The sequence below is a fragment of the Pinus tabuliformis genome, chromosome 1_2 (genome assembly GCF_031772625.1).
Source record: "Pinus tabuliformis cultivar Carrire ecotype Pingquan chromosome 1_2, CPIR1, whole genome shotgun sequence".
NCBI classification, from domain to species: Eukaryota; Viridiplantae; Streptophyta; class Pinopsida; order Pinales; family Pinaceae; genus Pinus; species Pinus tabuliformis.
The window spans coordinates 485,488,271-485,513,242 of NC_142298.1; the positions used below are offsets into that span (position 1 = coordinate 485,488,271).

Genomic DNA, 24,972 nt, shown 5'->3' on the forward strand with positions numbered 1-24,972 from the left:
TCCAAGAGGACCATCATTAACCTCAAAAAGTCAAAAAGAGTCAAATTTGCGTTTTCTGGGCTGAACAAGTCAATTCTGGCAAAATCTGCTCAACGGGTCGCGCCCCTTTGGAGCTCTGTTTGAGGCACTTGCAGGTGTCAGAATTGGGTGCAGGATAGCTCGTTGGAAAGGTCTTTGAGTTTACTTTCCAACCCAACTGGAATTTTTCAATTTGGAGTTCATTTGCCCTGTCAAAAATCAATTCTCCCAAGACAGCTTTCTGCAGTTCAAAAAAGTGGCAGAAAGTCAATTTTTTCATGTATTTTGACCCTCTAGAGGCTCAAAACTCCATAAAAACTCAAGTCCATCCATGGGCGTATGTAACTTTGCATAACAAATCAGGAAATGCTGAGTTTTTGTGAAAAGGAGTTGCCATGACAAAGGGTCTCACCGGGGGTGAGACCCGTTAAAGAGCCAAAACCTGTAAATTACCAAAAAATGCCAAAATTACCCAAAATTCTCAAAAATTTTTGGGATTTGAGCTGTGGCTAGGCTATTGAGTGCCTTGATCCTTCAGTGAGGCCTCAGCCAAGATATGGAGGGGATCGGGCCTCTTTTTCCTTTTTTGTGCCTTGGCCAACCGCCTTGGATCCGGCGATTGTAATTTTGACATTTCTCTAAAACCATGACACCTGTGCAAAAAGTGAAGGATGTTTTTCTTTTTTGGCATGTTGTGGACAAAAACCTCTCTCAGTTTTCCAAAATTCATCTTTTATTGCTCTAGAACATCATTTGAGTGCGACTTGTCCTGATGTGTGAAACAAGGAATTTTGTCGAAATGGAGCGAAATGAAGGGGATAGGGGGCTTCTAAATTCTTGGGGAAATTTTTGGAAGTAGGGAGGGATGTTAGGAAGCAGGGGAAAGTGGAATCTCAGAGATTGAGTGAGGGGAAAGGGTCCAAAAGGGCAAAACACAGGCCCAACCTAGAAAATTGCCAAGTTGTAGCTAGAAACTAGGGTTTGTGCAAAAATGAGGAATTTGGCGGATCTAAGGGATGGGAAGTGTTTGATAAGGTACTTTAAGGATAGGGGAAGGTGTATGAACATCAGGAAACAAGTTTTGCCGATGATTTGACCGTCCAAGAGAAATTGGCTTTCAAAACCCTAGGAGAGAGAAATGACCTTGCCAAGGCACAACTGAAGCATGAACAAGATGTAAAATGACTCATTAGACACTGACATGACAATGAAAACCCTATGAATGATGATAGACTCAGCTGAATGGTGACATGGACCAACATTTTGACAACTTTAGAAGGAGTTAAGGCAAACCCTAGACCTAATGCCTAGTGACCAAATTTTGCTTGAAAACTCTTTGAAATGACAAAATTTGACTTGGAAACTCTGAGACCACTTTGTAAGAGCATATTTGATCACTGGAGGAAGGCTGGGAAGACTGACACTAACATGATCAAAAGTGGTAGGTATGGAATATGGATAGGTGGAACTACTCTATCTCAATCAAGGCTTCCCTAGTAGTGTCCCTTCTATACCCATTAGGCCATTGGGGGAGGTCCCACTGGACTAGGATCGAAGATCATTTAAGGTGAGGGAACAAGATCACGGTCAAAACCCCTCTTTCTTCTCAGTCATCCCATAATCCGTATCAAATGTCAAAATACAAACAAGCATAAGCACTCAATTGCAAAATGAATAAAGAACCTTTTGATCGGAGGCCCACCTTCATCCATGTGCTCTTGTTGGATGGGTGAGAAGCATATGGCTGGTATAGTTGGTGGAGATATAATGGCATGACATCAGCTAGTGGTGTTTGTTAGTGGCTACATGGCTAGCCGATTGGTGGGTAACAAGCGGTTTCTCGAAAGAGGCAAATGAACATTGTAATTTGCTTCTGAATAATAAAATATCTTTGCAGCTTGTCTCAATTCATGTGATATTTCTGTGTTTCTGGCAATATTTTTTTTTGTATTTTTGGCATTCTGTTATTCTTGGAGGTGAAGTGCATAACAGTGATCATAGAAAACAAAGAAAAGGAAGACAATTTTTTTTTACATACCTGGAAATAATAAATATGGATATGGTATACTGTAGTAAATCTCCACTCCAAAAATGCTCAACTAACGACAAAGAAAACTATGGATTTCCCCTTGTTTGCTTGATGAAAAATGGTCACAATGCCTGGCCCTTCAGATCTCAACCCTATCTACATAAGTATTAAATCCTCCAATCAAAGAGAGAAAAAAGAGGTATATCTAATGAACATTGCATACCATATACTAGATCTTGAAAAACAAAGAAAATGAAGGAGAATTTTTTTTACATACCTGGAAATGTGGAAATGGTATATTGGAGTAGATATCCACTCCACAAATACTCAACTAATGGCAAAAAAATCTATGGAAATCCCTTTGTTCACTGGTTATAGTCAGGTCACAAAGTCGCTATACCTCTCAGAGCTCAATCCCAGCAAGCTAAAAACCGAAATGACCAAAAAACCGGACCCGGACGCTTAAAAATGAATTTTGGAACAACAGGGCGATAAATTGGTTCGACTCGCGATGATTTCCAGAAATCATCGCGATAATTTCGATTTCACCAAAATATTGCAATAAATAGCGGTGATAATGTCGACATAGGTATTTCGACGATAATATTGTGATAATTAAGTTATTATCGCGATATGTGCAACATTGGTAAAAACCCCACTAGATAAACAATTCAAATCTGCTCTATAAAATAGATCAATCCACCCTAGAGCTAGCAATGTGAGTACCGTGGGACACTTTCCCATAGCCAAATTAGCATTGCCCCATGGGTTAATGTATCAATCTCCCCTAGTCAAGTTAGCATGACCCTATGGGAGAAAGTCTGCCCTTGAGCCATTCACCCCTTGCTAAATCAGCATGGCCCAACAAAATCAGCATGGTTTCTTGGGTGAATGTTTCATTCCCCCACTAGTCAAATCAACGTGACCCCATGGGAGAATGTCTACCCGATGCTGCAACATCATAACCAAAGGGGTTCCATGAAGATGTATTACCCCCAAGTTGGTCTAATGCTCCAAGATACCAGTTACAGATTTCCACAAATGTGATGAAATTCAAATGATGTAACCTCATAAATATGAGGTGTAATAGGTTGCTTATCTGCATGCAAAATATCATTACCTATACCAACAATTGGCTTCTTATTTTATTCTCACTAAGAGGATTTTTGTCACATTTCTTGACAATGTTATTGCAATATTTTGGGTATAATCATAGGACTGATCTAACCTGACTCAAATGGGACATTTGAAATATCGATCATTCTTTCTCATAGGATACATTACCATCACTTAAATAAAGCTCCCATGCTCTTTGTAATATAGGAAACTTGCTATTTCTTCAATTGTGAAATTTGCAGTTTTCTCCTAGTTGTTTATACTGGTCAATATGCAAATTCTTCTGTTGTTAAGCTTGCAATTTCTACCCTATTGCTTGTTACCCACAACTAGTGGGTGACCCCTGTAGGAGAAATTTTCTCCTAGGTTTGTCTTCAACCGATATCTAGCAACCCCTTACACCCACCAAATGGCTCGATGTGCCACCATTCTTTGCCACCTAAGCTAGCCATTATGTGTCCATGCCCATCTGTTATGATCGTATGTTTGAAGGTGGGCCTTCCAACCTCGAATGTATGATTTTTCATTATGTAATTGGGTGTTTATGCTTGCTTTTCGTGGACGTATTTGCACATGAATTGGTGGGGGGGTTCGGCGAAAAATATGGGCTTGGATTGTACTCTTGTTCCCTTGTCCCAACTTGGTGGTTAATCTTGTATCCTTAGTCCCGTGGGATCTCCTCTATTGGCTGCTAGCTTTAGGAGTGGCATTACATTGGAAACCTTGATTTTGGTTGTGGGATCCCTCTTCTCGATACCATATATCTCACTCCCCTTCGCTCATTATAAACCCTTTTCACACTTTTCCCATCCGGGTCCACATTTGTCCATTGGATCCACGACAAGTTAACCTCCCCCTCCTCTTGTCCACAGTTTGGGTCGATCCTGGAATGATGCCCCAAAGGTTGATGCATCTAAAAAGCAAGTTAAAAGCATAATTTGGCCACTTATAACAAGAAATGTACTACGAAATGCAAAAGATGGTCGGAACATAAAAATTTAGCGTGTGGGAAAAAGCCAAACATGAGCTCTACCCCCTATTATTATGGCCATCGCCCTGGTTCCTAGGGCCCTTATGAGTGCCCCGTGCATCATTTAAGAACTCATGATTGTCCCATTCCCTAGTGGGCGATGAACTACCCAACCTTAAGAGGCGTAATCACTGCTTTATCATATACATCATGCTCTCATCCCCTGGAGCCCCAAGCAGTTCAAAGAAAGAAAAATCAATAAAAGGAAAAAGGCATATGAAGAAGGTTGAAAAACAAGAGTCGGGGTAACTCATGTACCACGATTGCTCCTTCCTACATCTATACACCCAGTGTGTGGGCTTCCCTCATTATAGCTATCCTTCTACCATGGCATGTGGCTTGGAGCCCTCCCTATTGCCCCACTTTGTTCCACCATCATTTCACATGACACTTGCCATTTGGCGGATGTATCATGGACCTACTACTCCCTTAGAGGTTGAAACTACTTAATAGGGTCCTTTATTAACCTCTCTTTTTGAGTATGGTGGCACCTGTACACTCTAAAGCCCATTTGGAAGGGCATGCCACTAAGAAGTGTCCACTTTTTCCCCTAGTTAGCAAGATTATTTACTCAATTTGTGATATTCCTACTTAGTGTTTCACTAAGTGAATATTGAATTTTGGTCAATTTTGGCGTATTTCATTGTTTCACTTAGGAGAAGTGGGCCTAAGGGACCCACATTTGTTTTTTGGCATGAGAATCACCCCAAAATTAGAGTTTGATGGAAAGATTGTGGCTTTGGTGGAGTGTGGGGGCCACCACAAAGGATTTTCGACCCACATGGAGAGTATGCTCTCATTGGTGCAAAATAGGTGAGGGAAATTCGATGTGGGCCCACATGGGAAACCTTGGAGGCAAATTGACAAAAGGAAGGAGGGGCTCTCATTTTGCTCATCATCTATCATTTTCAGAATTTGTCTTTTGACAAGAGCATGCTTGAGCAGTGAGCCAAGTCTGCATGTGTTGTTCAACACACTTTATGTTTTCGAGTGGAAATCCTAGCCCTTGCTTCAGTGGACTTCGAGTGCCAGCCCAAGGAGGGAGTTCTACTTCATCCCAATTCGTACCAACAACAATGAGTTGAGTTCCAGCAGCAGGGAGAGTTACAACAGTGCAAGGATTGCGTAGTCATAGCTTGAGGCACTCCGGGAAGTTGTGGAGATAGGGGAGTTTGTGGAGGAAATCAGGAGGGAAGTCTTCTAACAAGGTTTGTAGACATTTTGGGAGCATTTAGCAACATAATTCTCAGGTAGGTTGATTTTCCCAGCAGGAGAGCCAACCAAGCCCAAGAGGGTTGAAATTTTGGGGTCAAGATTTGGCCAAACCCTTCGTGGGTTATTTTGGGTTTCTTGTGTAGAGGCCATGATTAATTTCTCGGAATTTTCTGAGCAAGAGAGAGGGCTTTAGTAGCAGATCATTTCAGGCAACAACACCATTTCTGGGCATTTATAGTGCAACACTTGGGGTCGAATTAACAACAAATTGGATGAGGGTGATTCAGGGATCATTTTAGGTTTTTGCTAGCTTGCTAAGAGAAAGCCCAGTTGCACTCATTTGAGTACCTTGATTATACACCTTTTTCCATTATTAAAATGAGTATACAACGTTGTTTTGGAAGCAAATTCATGGTCCGATTGTTTGTTCTGATTTTATGGTGTGTGTCTATTTTGCTTTGAATATTTACTATTAGTTTTCCCTTAGGGATATTACAGTGGTATCAGAGCTCATAGACTTGGCACAACTTGTGGTAGCAACGTAGTCTATGACACCGGAGGATAAGCAGAACGTGACATACCAGAGGCAGAGGTATAGAAGCAAGGAACAACAGTTAGAGATCACCCTTGATCCTGTGACTACAGAACTAGAGGTAGAAGAAACCAACATGGGGGATAATGAAGGAGACAAAAGGGAGGAGGAGAAGGAGTTTGCCCAACTCCTACTGAAGACAGTGCAGGATTTGTCTCGAAACATTGAAGGGATGGGTCAACGAAGTGGCAATGGCAACATGGGTAAGGGTGTCCAAGGGGATTTCCACTATGGAGAAGGATCTGACACCTCACACCACCATGCATCTCTATAGGCCAACATGCCATTAATTTAGAATACAACCCCTAGATCCACCATTCCTACATTCCTACAATCTAGAGTAGGTGGGCAGCCAGAGTAGGAGGAGGCACCTTATGGGGACTATTTCCTGGAGTCTCAATCTTATGGGCCTGATTTTGGGAGGGCCATCACTTTCAAAGGTTTCTGTCAGTTGAAGGGCAACAACAAGCCTAAGGGACAGAGGGGAGGAGGTTACATGTAGGGGACAAATTTGCAACGCATTGTGGGGAGGCTATTTCTCCCAGCCTTTGATGGGTCCTCCAAGAGCTCGGCGAAGGCATGGGTTGAAAAGTTGGATGTTTATTTCCAGCTAAACCAAATGACAGAAGGAGAGACAATCAAGATTACCACATTGCATCTGGAAGGGGAAACCCACGACTGCTGGTTCCACGGATTGACTAGGATCTGAAGGAGTATTTCGGGGAGTTGACAAGGCTCAAGCAGACCGAGAGTGCAAAAACCTATATCTGAGAGTTTCTGCGATTTTCTGTGATGGTGCTTGACTTGTTAGAGTCTAGGAGGATTTTCATGTTTGTGGATGGGCTAGTAGAGCTATTGCACAGGTTAGTGAGGTCCAACATGCCCAGTACATTACATGATGCAGTTGGGAGAGCCCGAGGCTTATAGGATGCCCTACCCATGGCACGTACATCATTACCCCCTAGACAGGGTTTCAGCAGAGGGGGAAGGACACTGGGGCTCCACCACCACGAGCCAATTAGGGGCGTGGGTAGCTAGATGATGACCCAGAGAGACCTCAGGAGGAGGAAACTATGCTTCACTTGTCAGGAGCCATGGGCACTATGCCATATGTGTGTAGTGGGCAAGGCCCACTATATTGAGGTCTTCTTTGACAACGATGTAGAGGATGAGACCAATTTTGAGATTGGTGGAGAGGATAACGCAACCTCTGCAGGGAGGAGGACCACCACCACCACCACTAGGGGGAGTTTCCTTCGCTTCTACTGGAGGGGTTCTTGCATCACTGTGTGGAGTACCCAAATTCTTGACTATGAGGATTAGAGTCACTGTTCAGGGGCAACATGTCTCAGTTCTGGTGGGCGGTGGGGCTACCCACAATTTCATTGATGCTTAGTTGGTTCAGAGGAGGGGCATCACAACTGAGGAGTTTGAGGGATTCTCAGTTCTTGTGCCTAGGGACAGGACCATGCAGTGCACTCGTTATGTACCAACCTTGACAATGACCATGGGGAACTACTCCATGACAGATCATTTCTTTGTGGTGGATGTACCAGACACCAATGTAGTGTTGGGAGTCCAGTGGCTCTATATGCTTGGCAGAGTCACAACAGACTGGAGGAAGTTGGAGATGGAATTTGTAGGGCCAGATGGCAAGACTGTGTTGCTTCGGGGGATGCACTCCTACCCACCACAGACTGTTTTGGCCCACAGAATGGAGGCTAAATTGAGACATGGAGACATTGAGTGGGCTGTGGAGTTGAGGATCTCAGAGGCTGGGGGAAAGCCCAAGGCACCACATCCAGAGATACAAACTATTCTTGATATGTATCCAATGGTGTTTGGGGACATACCACCGGGACAACCACCTGATCGGGGGTTTGAGCACACTATCGAGTTGGAGCCAGGGGTGCAGGCCGTCATCACCACCCCTTATCGACATCCCAAGGCTTATAGGGATGAGATCGAGAGGGCCATCCATGAGTTGTTGGCACTCGGGCATATCAGGCCCAACTCTAGTCCTTTTGCTTCATCAGTTGTGCTGGTGAAGAAGAAGGACAGGTCCTTACAGATGTGCATCGATTACAGGGCCCTCAACAAGAAGACGATGAAGAACTGCTATCCCATTCCCTGTATAGATGAGCTGATGGAGGAGTTGAGGGGAGGTAAGTTCTTCTCGAAGATTGATCTGCGGTCGGGGTACCATTAGATCCGAGTGTGGGATGAAGATGTCTCGAAGACAACATTTCGGTGCCATTATGGGCACTTTGAGTTCCTGGTTATGCCATTCGGGCTGACCAATGCACCCGCGACATTCCAGTCATGCATGAACCACATGTTTGGTGGGCAGTTGAGGAAGCCCATGTTGGTGTTCTTTCACGACATACTGATTTACAACTGAAGGTGGGAAGAGCATTTGCAGCACCTTGAGACAATACTGTGCATTTTGAAGGAGCAACAATTCTATGCCAAACTGTCTAAGTGCGAGTTTGGGTTGATCGAGATGCTCTACCTAGGGCACATCATTAGGGAGGATGGTGTCAGAGTACCTGAGGAGAAGATTAGAGCTACCTGAGATTGGCCAGAGCCTCGAAATGTGACTGACTGAGGGGGTTCGTGGGCATATGTACTTATTACATGAAGTTCGTGAAGGGCTTCTCCCCAGTTGATTGTACACCTCTTTCCATTAATAAAATGAGTATGCAACGCTGTTTTGGAAGAAAATTCTTGGTTTGATTGTTTGTTATGATTTTATGGTGTGTTTGTCTATTTTACTTTGAATATTTACTATTAATTTTCCCTTAGGGATATTACACAATTGCACTAATGGATTGTTGTATTGGAAGGTGAGGAGACACATTGGATCTTATACAAGATTGCAGGTCGGTCTCCATTTGGACTTGGTCTCCCTATATGGGGTCTAAGCCCTCTAGAGGGTCATAATAACACTTGTAGGGTGAGTGTTGAGAGCCATGGGCCTCCACCACAACAGAGCATTGATTGCCATGCCATGGGCTTCTTTAGCACCACACATTGCTTGTTCATGCCCCAGTCATACAAAGATGATGATGCACTTGGACCACGTTGCCCAACCAACCACACATTTGCACCTGACACTTCTCAGCTGATCTAGGGCCCAGATGGGGTTTTGTCTCATCCGGAGAGACATGGGAGGGCACATGTCATCAATATAGCCCTTACTGATGGAGCATGGACATGTTTGATCTAGTTGGAGACCCATGAGGCCATTTATTGTGTCCAAGAGGCACCTTGGAGCACCACTTCATGTTTTGCTTGGAAATCAAGGGGCCACCCCCTTGATCATCATTTTGGAGCCCTTCTCTTCATTATGGCACATTGAGGACTCATCTTGGCCTTCCAACGACCCTTTGCACCATTATTTTATCATTTCATCCTCGTTAGGAAGTCTTATTTTACACATTTGAGCTAATTGGTGCGCTTGTCACCAAAGTTATTGTTACTTTGCACATTAAAACATTTTTATGGGCTTCATTAGGCTAAGTAGTCCATTCGAACTTGTGATAGGCTCATATAAATTGGAGAGCCTCATTTTATAAATCATCATCATTTGGATTGGGATTTCTTTTGTAAAAAGAATTTGGACTTGCAATTGATGGACGAAATTGGTTGTTATTGATGCATTTTGATGTTTTGGATTTTCGCTATCTTGTCTTGGAGCTTCTATTTGCAAGTTTGATGGATGGATATACTCACATTATCTTGTAAGTGCTATTTGATACTATCTCTTTACATTGTTGCATGTCTAATGTATGGAATATCTTGTCGTTATCTTATATGTGCCCTAATTTGATGAGAATTCATGAAAACACTGGATTATTGAAGTATTGCATGCATTACTCCTTAGATGATGTGAATGAATGTTCCTAGAGGCTCGTTTACCTTGCACCCTCAAATGTCCATCACTCCTTGCCAAGCGAAGTATAAATACCCATTGTAGTCGAGTTGCTACTTCTTTAGGGCTAGTGAAGAGCTTCATATCTCTCCTTGATAGAGTGAAGGTCTTCCATCAAAGAAAATATTGACTCCATTTCTCCCAATTGATAAGGCACTGGATCTCATTCCTAGGTGATCAACCTTAAACTTCTTCCTTCCACCTTTTTCAAATTTCTGCCCTAACCCTAGAAGGCCAACTATGGCCTAGTGAAAATTGCAATAAAAAGGTCACCTTGAGGAGCGAGTTGGTAGAATACTGTGCTGTGGTTTTTGTTAGAAAATAACAAAGGCAGATTTTTTTTTTCTCTAGTTGATAATTACTTGTGATATCTTTAAATTCTTATTATCTTTCTTATGTTCCCTTTTTATCTTAGTTCATCAAGCAATTACCAAAATAAAAATGCAAAGATCAAGAACACCAAATATAGACACTCAGCTAGGGGTAAAACCCCTATATAGGGGAAAACGCAGTCAAGAACTCTTCCTTCAGTAATTCAAATTGAGATGGACCAAGACCCTAGACCAATAGACCTTCCTCCTCCACCAAGTCAACCTTCCAAGATGATGTAGTAGTCTTCTTCTTATCTACTAGCTTCTGCCTAGCATCAATCCAACAATTCGACTTCCAGTTGCATAATTTTGACCTCTTGCAGCAGAATTTCGGCCTACCAGTTACTGCAGAATTTCAACCCTTTTCTAGCAGTTGCACAACTTCACATGTGTGGGAAAGAGAGAGAAACTTTTGTCTTTTATGCTTGAAAAAACCCTCCTTCGCTATCCTTTTTCTCCTTCTTCCTTGAATTTCACACCTTTTCTTGGCCCAGTAATTGCAGATCGAACTTGTGGTGAGTGAGTGACAAATGAGGTTGAGTTCTGCCTTTATATAGTGATCTTGCTACCCAATTTTAGGTTGACTTGTCCAGTTTTGAGGCCGACTTGGTGGAGGAGGCCTAGAAGACTTATTTCAATATAAAATAAATTTATTTCTTGACAAATAATTCCCAAGAAGAGTTCTTTACATTATGACATGGACAAGGACACTTGACACAAACCCTAGAAGCCTGCAATGGAGGCTTTGAGCTAAAAATAATTGACCCAAGCATGAAACCCATGCTTTAATAAGTCAATTTTAATACTAATAAATTTTCATTTTCTTTCTTTCTACAAATACATTGTATTGTGACTTTAAATACATTTATGGAGACCGAACCTAGTTACATTCTTCAACACTCCCTCTTAACTAGGGAGGTATTCATAATTACAACTATATAGAGGTACATGGAAGATCTCCAAAATGAACTACGAAGAGTTTAGGCACACTTAGTGCCATAGACTAGATACCTGACTAGGGTTATCTATCAGGGTGGGACTAAGCTGGACTAAAGCTTTCAGCCCGTCTAGGTACCATCAAGCTTATTAACTAACCATCAACCTATGGATCTAGGTGCGTATCTAAGGTCAGAGCTCTAAGACCAACGCCACCCTCCCTATTTGGGATCTAGACACCAATACATAGGCCGGCCAGATGTCGTCCCAAGAATCTGCCATTAGATGCTTCAACTCCCCCTAATAAACTATATATATTCATTTGTCCAAGCATACTTCTCAAGTGTTCATCCTTCTTCATGGAGAGATTTACCTGTACAAACCCCAATCAGCAGTAAACTTTCAAATATATATATGAGTAAACACAAACTTTTGGGGTCCTCAATAATCATGATCCTCCGTTCATCATCAAGTTATTCATATATAATTTTGTCAGAAGCTTTCTTCTTATTTCATTTCTCCAGTAGCACCAAATACATCCTCAAATTTTCTCAAGTCTTTTGTTTGCAACTTCATATTCACCAATAGTACTTTTGCTTACTTCAAGGTATTCACTATCATAATATGCCCTCCCTCGTAATTGGGGAGATAAATCCCTTCTTCTATCCCGGCTCCCTCTAAACTTAGGGAGATCAACTGCTTCCTTCTTCTATATTATCGGAGAACCTTTCATGGCTCCATCCCTTCTTATGACATCAAGGTTATCTTGATCATCATTATATATATAACTTCCTTCATCATGCTTTTTAATATCATCCGAGCATCTTCATCATCTTGAAGATTATGTACTTGCAAAAATTTAATAGTAGGTACAACCAAATACAAATATATAGAAGCGTAAAGTTAATTATGTCAATATAATGGAAGCATTAAAACATTCAAACTTCTGACATCAAATACCTGAACCGAGACAGATATGCTAGACATTAACTTTTTGCTAGGGTTTTGTGATAAACCTTAGACTTCATCTTTGAGCAACTCAATCTAGATATCAATCTCATTGTATCTAGGGCCTCAATATTACTTTCAAAGATATATGACAACCTCTTTTATGATATATTGCAAACCCTAGAATCCATCTTTGAGACAAAGCCTTAGATATCAATTCTAAAATGCATTTAAGGGATCAACGATTTTCAGAATTTATATGTTAGACTCTACTAGGGTTTGTTGCAAACCCTAAATTTTATCAACAAAACTAAATCATATTGGAAATAATATCATTGGTTCCTAGGATATCAATCTTCTACTTAAGATTTATTATAAATCCTAGAAATCACAAACTATGAGCATCAATAATTAGGTTAGCATACTCACATATACATATCTAGGATTTCATAATCATGCACTAGCATATCACAACAATATCTACTAGGTAAACCCAATACACAAACATCAATACATAAAAACAATTTCGTTCAGACTATGGTTTCGATCAGACTAATATACACCTAGGGTTTCATTCCTAGAATCTTTGTTAATTTTTGGTTATGTTCTATGCTAGAGCAATTTATTTAAATTTTCACAGTTAGCAATCACATCAACATTAAAATAAACTGCAGATAGAACACAATTATAAATCGCAGAAGACAAGCCAAGGCAAGAGGACACAAGATATGGCGCGAGCCAGGGACAAACCCCACAATGTGTGGGGAAACCCTTGATCAATTCTTCTTTTATCTTCAAAGTTCAGCAGAGAGAGAGATGGTACAAATACATTTGAAGTCAACACTTTGACTTGCCAAAATAAGAGATCAGACATCAGAGATATTTCATCATGAAGATGACATGATAGTTCTGACGACAAGGACTGCAGATCTGAACTCAGGTGAAGGCACACTTCTCAGTCCTCATACTTCAACTGATTCACCATGCTGCATCCAACCATGCTGTGTCCATCACTATGCTGCATTCAACACCATGCTGCATTCAACATCATGCTTTCAAGTTATTAAATAACTAAGCCCTTCAAGGGCTTCAGTCCACCTAGGAGAGTCTCTCCTAATCCATGCTGCCATCCGAACTCAAAGCAAACTGTAATACTGTCTTGGAACAGCCTTAGTTGCTTGCTATGGCTTGCAGCCTAGCAAAGCAGCTAGCTGTAGCTGTAGACTCCTTCAACAGGCCTAAACAAGATCCCAAATAGCAGCATTGCCCTGTCTTCTAATCTAGTGACTGCTGATCCCAAATGTACAGCAGTATTTAACACGTTGTTACAGCGATTTCCATGCTGCTCCTTTACGCTGATATATGTCTCCTTTATGTTGCGGCTAGGCTTCATTTTCAACGTATAGAAGCTCCCTTAGATAGTTGTAATTGTGACAGCAGATTAGGGCACCTTCAAATCTGAGATTAGGGCCTCTTCATTACAGCGTATAGGGCTTATGCATCACTGCTGATCAGCCCTCCTTTTGCTGCGGATAAGGCTTCTTCATAACTCCGGATTAGGGCATCACTAAACAGCAGATTAGAGTTCCCTTTTAGGCTGCGGATTTATGCCTCCTTTGACTGCGGCCAACCCTCTTCCTTGATTACTGCTAGGGCTCTTCTTAACTGCGGCTAAGTCTCCTCTTTTACCTGCGGCTAGGGCTTTCTTCATGACTGCGTCTATGCCTTCTTGGTCAGCAAATAAGGGCCTCCATTAAGTGTGGATTAAAGCTCTTCTTTCAACGGATTAGAGCCTTCCTTAAGAGCGGATTAAGGCTCCTCTTTGACCTGTAGCTAGGGTACCTTTGGACAGCAGCTAGACTTCTCTTTCAGCTGTATAATAGATTTCTTTACTGCAGCTACGTCTCCTCCTTATTGCAGATGCATGATCTTTAGGTGACTGCGTCCCACTCTCCTTTAGGACTGCTTCTAGGACAGCGGATAAGAGCAGCGTATAAAGTCTCCATGTACAGCGTATAAGGTCTCCTCCTGAACAGCGTATAAGTAATTGACTGCGTTGGATCAGCTAGGGCATCATCTGCAGCTAGGGCTCCTTCTTAGGCCAGCGTATTCTTTTGGTTCTCTCCTTCTCCAAAAACCCAGACGTGGAGAGGAGATCACCTCAAGAATACGTGTGTGCAAATGATATCAAATCCTCATCTATTTATACCAAAATGAGGATGATGAATAGACACGTCGGTTGGGCTTTTAGAGCCTACATAAGAGCTGGTCGGCTTGACTATAATTACATAAACAAAATAAATTCATATCTTCATAAATACTTATCGGAATCGGATGATCTTTGGATCAATCCTACACCTCTCGACGAGAGGGATCCAATAAAAATATCAGCTGCTAGAAATAAGCTAACCCACATGGAGTTTGGCCCTAGTTGCCAATTTAACAATCTTACTTACAAGGGCTTTGTTCACAAGCCCTAAAGATCTAGGGTTTCAGTACATAGCATGAAAATTGACAATAAAACCCTAAAGGGCTAGGATTTTTATCATAACAATATCAAAGCATCAAAAGAATAGGAATTCTAGATTTTATCAACAACCCTAATTTGACTAGGGTTTCAATATTAGCATCGACATACCCTTACGTTAGGGTTTTACAGTGAACCTTTTTAGGGTTCCACAATAATGATAATATAATGAGGGTAGATTCAATCTAATGATTAATCACCCTAACAAGAATCTTTGTGATCCAAAACCCTAGACATAACGATGTCAGTAATGTGAAGAAAATTTAAAATAAAATAAACTTACCTTTTATGAAAAGAACTTTATAACAAGGTTTATAGTTTGAGGCATACCTTTGAGTTGTTCCTTAACAAACCTTGTAGGACATCAAATCTTGACGAGCTTCAATATAACTTCTTTCATGCTTCAAGTCTATCTTTTGAAGTCTCCTCCATAACCCTTGAGCAAACAAGCCTTTTGGTAAATGATGGATGCTCCCTCTTTATCCAATCTTTGAGGGATACTTACAATTTATAGAAATAATTCAAAAATGTCTTAACAAAACATGTTAGACCTACAAATTTTAGAAATCAAAGCATAAAGAAAATTCCGTACTCAGAATAGAAGACCAAGGGAGGATATGTGGAAGGGAGGACTCAGTAGTATAAGTCCTTGACTTCTGATTCTTCATCAATCTTGTTTTTCTTAGATGGAGCTTCATCAATGACATTTGCTTGATCCCTATTTCTCTTCTTATTTCTTGGATTCTCGGGACAGTGACTCTTGTAATGCCCCATCTTTTGGCAATTGTAACATTCAATCTTGGATAGGTCCATTTTCTTCTTTGGTCCTTTGAACTTCTTGAAGGTTGCCTTCTTCTTGTGATGAGAAAAATAAGCATTTGAGGTGTTTTCTTCTTCATCCTCCTCCTTGTTGTTTATCATCGATATTCTGGCTTCTTCTTGACTACATGCATTCCACATTTGTTCAAATGTTGGAATATCCTTCCAATTGTGAAGCCCTGATGCAAAAGCACTACAAGATTTAGGTAGTCCTAAAAGGGCAGTAATTAAGAGCTCCTTTTCTAGAACAATTTCATTTGTTGCTTGGAGTTCATCCCTGATTCTAGATATCCTTATAAAGTATGATGAAACAATATCATCATTTGTCATCTTAACAATTCTTAGTTCATTCTTGAGGCTTGCTATTTGACCAATGTTCTTGATTGTGAATAACTTGGAGAGAGCCTCATACATTTCTTGAGTGGAATTTGTGTTGGATATGTATAGAATTAAGTTATCCTTAACTCCATCCACTGTTTGATTCATTGCCACAATTTCGAGTTCTCTAAACTTTGCTTTATCTGCATTACTTGATTCATTAGTAGGCTTCTTGATTTTTCCTTGAACAAGATCTAAAACTTTGTTCTTTTCGAGAATGAGATCTATTCTCTTTTTCCAGGCCCTGTAGTTGGAGGCCCCTTCTAATTTGTTTTCTCCCTTCATTGAGTTTGTCATTGTTCTTGTAAATAGTAGGCTTGTCTTCTTATGTGATCCCTTTTAATAACCTTTTTCTTGATCTCCCTTTTCCTGAATAGATCCTTTAAATTGCCTTTTTCTTCTTTCTTTACCTTAGCTCTAATACCATTTTAGAAATTCAGAAAGGCAAAAAGATTTTCTCTAGTTGATAACTACTTGTGATATCTTTGAATTCTTATTATCTTTCTTATGTTCCCTTTTTATCTGAGTTCATCAAGCAATTACCAAAATCAAAATGCAAAGATCAAGAACACTAGATATAGGCACTTAGCTAGGGCTAGCACCCCTATATAAGAGAAAACCCAGTCAAGAACTCTTCCTTCAGTAATTCAAATTGAGATGGACCAAGACCCTAGACCAATAGACCTTCCTCCTCCACCAAGTCAGCCTTCCAAGATGACGTAGTAGTTTTCTTTTTATCTACTAGCTTTTGCCTAAAAACCAACAATTCAACTTCTAGTTGTAGAATTTCAAAACCTGCAGCAGGATTTCGGCCTACTAGTTACTGCAGAATTTTGGCCCTCTTCTAGCTGCTGCACAACTTCACACGTGTGGTAAAGAGAGAGAAAATTTCGTCATTTATGCTTGAAAGAGTCCTCCTTCTCCGCTCTCCTTCTTCTCCTTCTTTCTTGAATTTCGCACCTTTCCTTGGCCCAGTAACTATAGATCGAACTTGTTGTGAGTGAGTCACAAATGAGGCCGAGTTGTTGCCTTTATATAGCGATCCTACTACCAGTTTTAGGCCGACTTATCCAGTTTTGAGGTCGACTTGGTGGAGGAGGGTTAGAAGACTTATTTCAATATAAAATAAATTTATTTCTTGACAAATAATTCACAAGAAGAGTTCTTTACATTATGACATGGACAAGGACACTTGACACAAACCCTAGAAGCCTGCAATGGAGGTTGACTTAAAAATAATTGACCCAAGCATGAAACCCATGCTTTAATAAGTCAATTTTAATAATAATAAAATTTTATTTTCTTTCTTTTTACAAAAACATTATATTGTGACTTTAAATACATTTATGAAGACCGAACCTAGTTACATTCTTCAACACTTTCCTCTAGTTGTCCTAAAATTTGAAGCAATTCCCATGGCTAGCTTGAGAGAAATCTCAAGCTCTAGCTCCAACATCAATTCTACCCTCAAACTTCTTTGGTTAGCGGCATTCTAGAGGTCCTTTGCTCTTGAAAATTCAAAGGAAGTTAATCATTATTTTGGCCTTTCTCATGCTTGCTTGACCTAGGAATCTCATTGAAGGTCATCTTCTAGCCCTAGGCCTAGCTTGAGTTTTCCCTAGGTCTCTCCCTAGTGGTGTCATACCCTTATATAGTAATCATCTTACAAGCCCCCTTAAGAGAGGCCTTCCCGCCCTAGGAAGCCTTAGGTCTTGGAGTATCTCTTGTAATTGAACAACCTTTCCTCTTGGGTCTAGATCTTCTCATAAACCTTTCTTGGAGAGCCATTAGCCTCTTTTGAAGCATTGAGCCATTATTTGAGTCTCTCCTTTGAATGGGCTTTGGAAATCACATCACACCTGGCCATTGATTCTATCATTAAAGTGATTTCCCTTATATTGGGACTCCTCCCATTAGTTAAAGTCTGTAAAGAGCAGGGGATACTGACTGATGTGACAGTGGGTCTTTGTCCCATTGTTGTCATTTGGTCTAGTAGTTGCCCTTTAGGTACCCCTCCTAGGACCCTGCTAGATTGTGTGGCAACATTGCCAATGGTGTGGAACTTTCAATATCCCCCTTTCATACTCTTTGTGATGTATACATTTATGTTTCTAGTGCCAACTGATACCCTGTTTCAGCCATTTAGAGGTTAGAATAAGGAACACTGTTCAGTCATCTCCTTTTATAGGCTTTATCATTACTTTTTGCATTCTTGTTAGCCCTTTTCTTGGACCTTTCCTTTGTTTAGAGAACAACTTAAATTCATATGGAAATAAAAAATCACTAAGAAGACTGCATCCAAAACTTCCCTTGGTAATGAACCAAAGAAAATTTTTGTGCTAAATGAACTAAATGATTAAAATTATTCAGATTTTACAGTATGCACATTCAAAACCTTAGTTTATTCTATTTACTGTATGCAGATTGGGCATCCTTTCAGTGGACATCACCCCATTATATATAATTCACAGGCACCTTCAGTGCAGTCTGCATCAACATATATCCATCAAAACGGACATTTGGTATATCGTCTTCTTTCCCTAAGTCTGCTTCCTTTTCTTTGTACAGCTGGAGCTAATAAAATTTTTGAACTATCTTGGAATGGTTTTGGCTTTATTGTTATCAATCTAGTTTAGCAAATATTGTGTCATGACTTTTAATTATCAACCTAGATTTTACTGTTTGAAACCATGTTGCCACAATTATCTCTTTCTGAAAACCCTAATTCTTCTGTAATGCATATGACAGTATCCACAACATATGATGCTTGGTCAACCTGGACAAGTTGTATATATACCACCATTTCCCCAGGTATTTTGTGTGCGCAAGTGTGCATTGTATCTCTAGATGATTATGTAGTTTTCTGATTTGTTTCCGTATATAAGATTATTTTTAAACATTCTTCTTGAATGTCTTAGACTTTCCATGGAATTTGAATTTGTTCTATATGTCATTGCTTACCTGATGATCATTGTTGTCTAATCTACTCATTTCTTGAATGCTTCTCTATCTGGTGCTTTTCTGGTAGTGAGGTTTTCTCTTTTATTTATTTTTAGTTTCTTAGCTTTGCAGATTGAATCTGTCTCAGGCAAATTGCTTGAGTGGTTGATTATTGTTGTCTGGCAGTTAGGTCATCTCTTTTGTGAAAATGCATAATGTGAGTGCAAGGCAGAGAAAAGTCATAGACCATACATTAAGAGGGAAGGAAAATGAGCTCCAAAAAGTGCCTTTTAATAAGGGTGAAATGTAGTTACATGATGGCCTATTGGTATGAAGGACAGGTCAGCCAACTAGATGGCCTAGTCTGACCATTTCAGGATATATGCAGTTATTAGACCAATATTATGTTGCATGAAACAAGGGGTACAAACAAAGTTTTGGAAACTGGTGAAGGTTTCAAAAATGACATTTTCAATATCGTAGGGGATGGGAAACATATATATTAAAAAATATGGCTATGAATATATATCAATAGAATATTAGGAGCAAAACAAAAAATATCCATAGCCATCAATCTTTTTGGAGACCATCATTCAAACATCATCAAAATTCATACAGAGATGGAAAAATGAGAAGAAAACAAAAAATTGTCATGTACAAGATGAGTAGATTAGTCACCATTCTGTACATAAAACATGTTAGAATTGTCAATCCCTATGTCATCATACATTTGATATGAAATAGTGTGTAGTTTTGACTCTAAGAAGTTTCCCCAAAACTTGAAGAAGATGCTCCAACAATAAAAGTACCCTTTCCCGGTTAAGACAAGTCAAGATTGTCCAAAGCTGCTTCCAAATCATTGTCCTTAGGGTTCACAACCCATTTCTTCACAGGCCCAGATTGTGTATTCTTCCTCTGAGAGATGAGTTGCAGATTGGAGAGAATGTATATGAGCTGTTTAATCTTCTTGGAATCCAATCTATTGTGCTTTACCAAAGGGATAAAGGCTGTAAAATTTTTCTCAGATGTTGACGAACTAGCCACTTGTGAAAGGACATGAATGGGTAGGTTATTTAATCCTTGTAATGCACCATTGGAAAGTGTCCATGAAACAACATAGCTCACTGTCATCCCATCTCCAAGCACAAATTTATCTAAAACTTCTTATCTAGAAGAAAAAATTCCAAACTGATTCTGAACCAGTGTAGGCTCTGCTAGATTCAAGAAAATCTTTTGAATTATTATCCTCACTTGGATGGATGCCTTAGTGCATTTGCGAGTGGTCTTCGTCTTCTTTCTTTTGAATTTGTTGAGAATGTACTTGTTTTCTGTTGAGATTGGTAGCTTGGGAGGTACTACAAACCCTAGGGCACAGGGTTGTGGAGGAATTGGCATCACAAAGTCACTTGTGGGCTAAGAACCCAAGCGTGGGGGTTTTGCACCCAAAGGAGTGGGCCCAAAACCAAGCTTGATTTTGATGACATGACACTTGGAGATCATAGAGCACTCTTAGAGGAGCAAGGGGCTTCTTCAAGCACCGAGAGCCCATATAGATTGAGAGAAACACATTTTTATGTGTTTCAAGTGGGTGAATAGTCTAAAGTTTCAAGTCGGCCTTAGTTAAGGATGTTGAAGAATGTAACTAGTGTTGGTCTTCATTATTGTATTTGAGTCATGATGTAATGTATTTGTCAAAAGAAAGAAAAAAGAATTTTATTGTTAAAGAAATTAACTTATTAAAGAATGGGTTTCGTGCTTGGGTCAATGGCTTAGAGGTCAAAGCCTCCATTGTAGGCTTCTACGGTTTATGTCATGTGTCCTTGTCCATGTCATAATGTAATAGACCCCTTTTGGGCATTGTTAATCAAGAAACAAATTTATTTTGATGTAAATTAGGTCTTTTAGGCGTCTTGCACTAAGTCCGTCCTCAAACTGGACAAGTCAACCCAATTGAGGGCCAAAATCTCCTATATAAAGGAAACAACTCGACTTCATTTGGAGCACCCACTCGACAACTTCGATCTGCAATTTTTGGGACAAGAAAAAGTGCAAAATTCAAGGAACAAGGAGAAAAGGGCTAGTGAAAAAGGTAGGAAGACTTTGTCAAGAACAAGAAGTTGAAATTTTCTCTCTCTCACATGTGCGAAGCCGCTGAACCACTGGAAGGGCCGAAACTACAGTCCTGAAGCTGGGCCGAAATTCTGAAGCTAAAGGTCGAAGTTCTAAATATGGGGGTCGAAATTTTGGGTTGACGCTGTGTTTGAGAAGTTGACACTTGGTAACTTTGATAGAGATCATCTATTGGAAGGAAGCGCTGACTTGGTGGAGGAGGAAGGTCTTTTGGTCTATCTCAACTTGAATTTGCTAGTGGAAGAGTTTGACTGGGTTCTCCCATTTAGATGGGTTTTAGCCCTTGCTAAGTGCCTACATCTGGTGTCATTGATCTTCGTGTTTTGTTTTAGAGCTAAGGTGAAGAAGGAAGGAAAAAGACAACTTGAAGGTCAATTGAAAGAAGGGTGAAGGAGGATGGAACAAAAGAAGATCATTAAGGAAAAGATCATATAAGAAGAGAAGCCTACTGTCTATAGAAACTATGACAACCTCAATGAATAACAAAAACAAGCTAGAAGGAGCTTCCAACTACAGGGCATGGAAGAAGAGGATAGATCTTATCATTGCTCAGCACAAAGTTTTGAATCGTGTTCAAGGAAAAGTCAAGAAACCTGCAGATGATGCAGGAAAGGAGAAGTTCAGAGAAACCAGAATCTTGGCCATGAATTTGATAGTAGGAGTAAAGGACAGCCTAGTTCCATACATATCCAACATAGACTCTACTTAAGAAATGTATGAAGCTCTTTCCAAATTATTCACCATCAAGAACATTAGTCAGATAGCTAGCCTCAAGAATGAACTAAGGACAATAAGGATGAAAAGAGACGATATTGTGTCATCATATTTTGTAAGGATATCTAAATAAGAGATAAACTCTAAGTGATAGATGAGGTTGTACCAGAAAAAGAACTCGTAATTGTCGCTATTCTAGGTCTACCAAAATCTTGGAGTGCTTTTGCATTAGGGATTAATAGTTGGAAGGATACTCCAACCTTCGAACAAATGTGGAATGCATGTAGTCAAGAAGAAGCCCACATATCATTAGTAAAAAACAAGAAGGATGACAAAGAAGACAACAACTCTAATTCCTATTATGCTCATTACAATAAGAAGGGAACATTCAAAAAGTTCAAAAAACCAAGAAAGAAAGTTGGCCTATCCAAGGTTGAATGCTACAATTGTCACAAGATGGGTCATTACAAAGTTCATTGTCTTGAAGATCCAAGGAATAACAAGAGAGAAAGAGAACATGCGAATGTTGATGATGGAGCTCCACCTATGAGAAACAAGATTGAAGAATCCGAAATCAAATATCTATTTGCCAAAGACTCTTCGGGAATACTATCCCTCGCATATCCTTCTATCTTAAGTTTTGCATTATTTTCCTTTATGTTTTGATTTGTAAAGTTTGTAGGTCTAACATATCTTGTTAGAACTTTTTTGAATTATTTTGATAAGTTGTAGGTATCCCTCAGAAAGATTGAATTAAGAGGGAGCTTCCACTATTTTACCAAAAGGTAGGGAAGATTGCAAAATACACAAGGTTATGAGGGAGACTTCAAAGGATAGACTTGAAGCATGAAAGAAGTTCTGTTGCAAAGGAAGCCCTTCAAGAATTGATGTCCTACAAGGTTTGTTAATGGACAATTCAAGGCATGTCTTATATTACAAGTTTTGTTACAAGGTTCTCTTCATAGAAAAGGTATGTTCATTCTCTTTTGAAATTTGATTTACATTACATTGTTATGTTTAGGGTTTTGAATCTTAAAGATTCTTGTTAGGGTGATAAATCATTAGATTAAATCTACCCTTATTATCTCTTGCTGTTTGATCATTCTTGTAAAACTCTAATTGTTAGGGTTCATTGTAAAACCCTAGCCTTTTGGTGCTTAGGGTGTGTTAACAATAATGTTGAACCCTAGGCCTCTTAGGGTTGTTGATGAAATATAGAACCTGTGATGAGAGCTCTATCCTTTTGATGTTTAAGGTTTTGATATTTTTTTAGCAAAAATCCTAGTCTTTTAGGGATTTGCTGTTATTATCCAACTTATATACTGAAACCATAGATCTTTAAGGTTTTGATAAGTTAGGGCTTGCTGCTAATGTCTAGGTTATAAGTCGAAGCCCTAGATTTTTAGGGTTTGGTAAATTAGGGTCTATGAGCAAAACCCTTGTAATAGCTAAAATGAGATCCTAGGAATGAAACCCTAGGTATGTCTTCTTCCACTTAATCGAAACCCTAGCTTGATTAAAATTGTTGTAACTTTGATGTTTATATCTAGGTTTTACCTAGTAAGTATTAATATAAGATTCTAGTATATGATAATGAAGCCCTAGATATGTAAATCTTAATGTTTTAGTTGTATCTAGGGTATAGAACGAAACACTAGTAGAGATTGATATTTTAGGGCATGATGATATTATTTCTATTATTGATATGATTTAGTTGTGATGATAAAATCTGGGGTTTGCAACAAACCTAGTAGAGTCTGACGTGTAATTCTTAAAAATGTTGTTGAAACTTGAGATGTATAATTGTTATTTGATTGAACTGCTGATATCGAAGGCTTTGTGTCACGAAGATGGAGTCTAGGGTTTATAACAAAACCCTAGCAGGAAGTTAAAGTCTAGTATGTAAAAGGATGTAACCTTTGTTGATTTGATGTCTAAAGTTTGAATGTTTTGATGCTTCCATTATAATGACATGATTTTGATATAGTTAACTTCATGCTTCTGTATATTTGTATTTGGTTGTACTTGCTATTAAAGATTTGTAGGTACACAATCTTCCAGATGTGGAAGACGTTCGAAATTAAAAATGATGATAAGTATGATGAAGGAAGCTGATCAAGATGACCTTGATACCATAAGAAAGAGTAAAGCCTTGAAAGAATAAAGATACTCCAACATTAAAGAAGGAACCACAAACCAGAATCCTATTGCAGCAACTGGACATTATTTCCTAATTGTTAATTTTAATTTAACAATTTATTTATTGTTTCCTACAACAAATACTGAATAACTCACACTACAACCTACACAAATAAAACTACAGAAGAATAAACGTTGGAAGAAATGCTAGCACACAAAAAATAACACAATTATTTTTGGATAAATGTCCCCAGAAAAACCCAACTTTGGAAAACCAGTGCAACAGTGAGGGTTTTATTTTGTTATGCAATAGTGAAATCTGAGTACATCTATGGATGCCCAACTGGAAATCCAAACAAGAAGAAAATTTGTGCAAGATACTGAAGGGAATTACCCTTCTCCCACAAGTAATCTATGACACGACTTTGCCTACCAAAACTTGGCATCTTGGAGCTCTGCGTCAATCTCTGTGTTGCTCTAATGGCAGAAGTGTCCTTAGACACAATTTAATTAATCATGAAAAGAAATTACATAATAAATTTATAAGAGTTTACACACACACTCCAACACTCTTGCAATCAGGAGAATGAGCTATATATAAGCTCAATGTCCCAACCTATTCTAGTTATGGATCACTTATTGAATTAACAAGTGTCCATTTACAATAAATGCAATTCTAACAAATCAACTAACTATATTCCTAAATTGGAGCCTAAGATATGATACTATTCTAGATGTCATATCTTTTACAACAATATTCTATTTCTAAGTCTCTCCAATATTAATAAAATATTCTAAATTAATAAATATTTTATCCTAACTTTGTGAATTATGAATTATGTACTTTGGATCATCTAACATTCCCCCCTATGATCCAAAGATCCATTAGAACAGATACCAAGTTCATCTATGAACTTAGTTAAATTTATCCCTCAGTGGTTTTGTGAAAATATCGGAGATCTGATCTTTTGAAGGACAATAAAATGGCTTGATGATGTCCTTTGCAATGAGCGATCTGATGTGATGATACTTGGTGTCCACATGCTTTGTTTTGGAATGAAAAACTGGGTTCTTGGCAAGCTTTATGGCTGACTGGCTGTTGATGAATAATAGTGTAGCTTCTGCTTGAGGAATGC

The 24,972-nt window shown here is 39.4% G+C and overlaps 1 protein-coding gene across 11 annotated transcripts in view; it reads left to right on the plus strand.

Moving 5' to 3' along the window:
* The window catches only part of LOC149206449 (polyadenylate-binding protein-interacting protein 3-like), a 338,082-nt gene that overhangs the window by 251,252 nt on the left and 61,858 nt on the right, over positions 1–24,972 (plus strand). For all 11 annotated transcript variants that reach the window (XM_089395426.1, XM_089395431.1, XM_089395432.1 and 8 more), the window contains 2 exons: positions 18,337–18,435; positions 18,662–18,724. In XM_089395426.1, the coding sequence (XP_089251552.1) occupies positions 18,337–18,435; positions 18,662–18,724 (162 nt within the window). The remainder of the gene's footprint in view (positions 1–18,336; positions 18,436–18,661; positions 18,725–24,972) is intronic.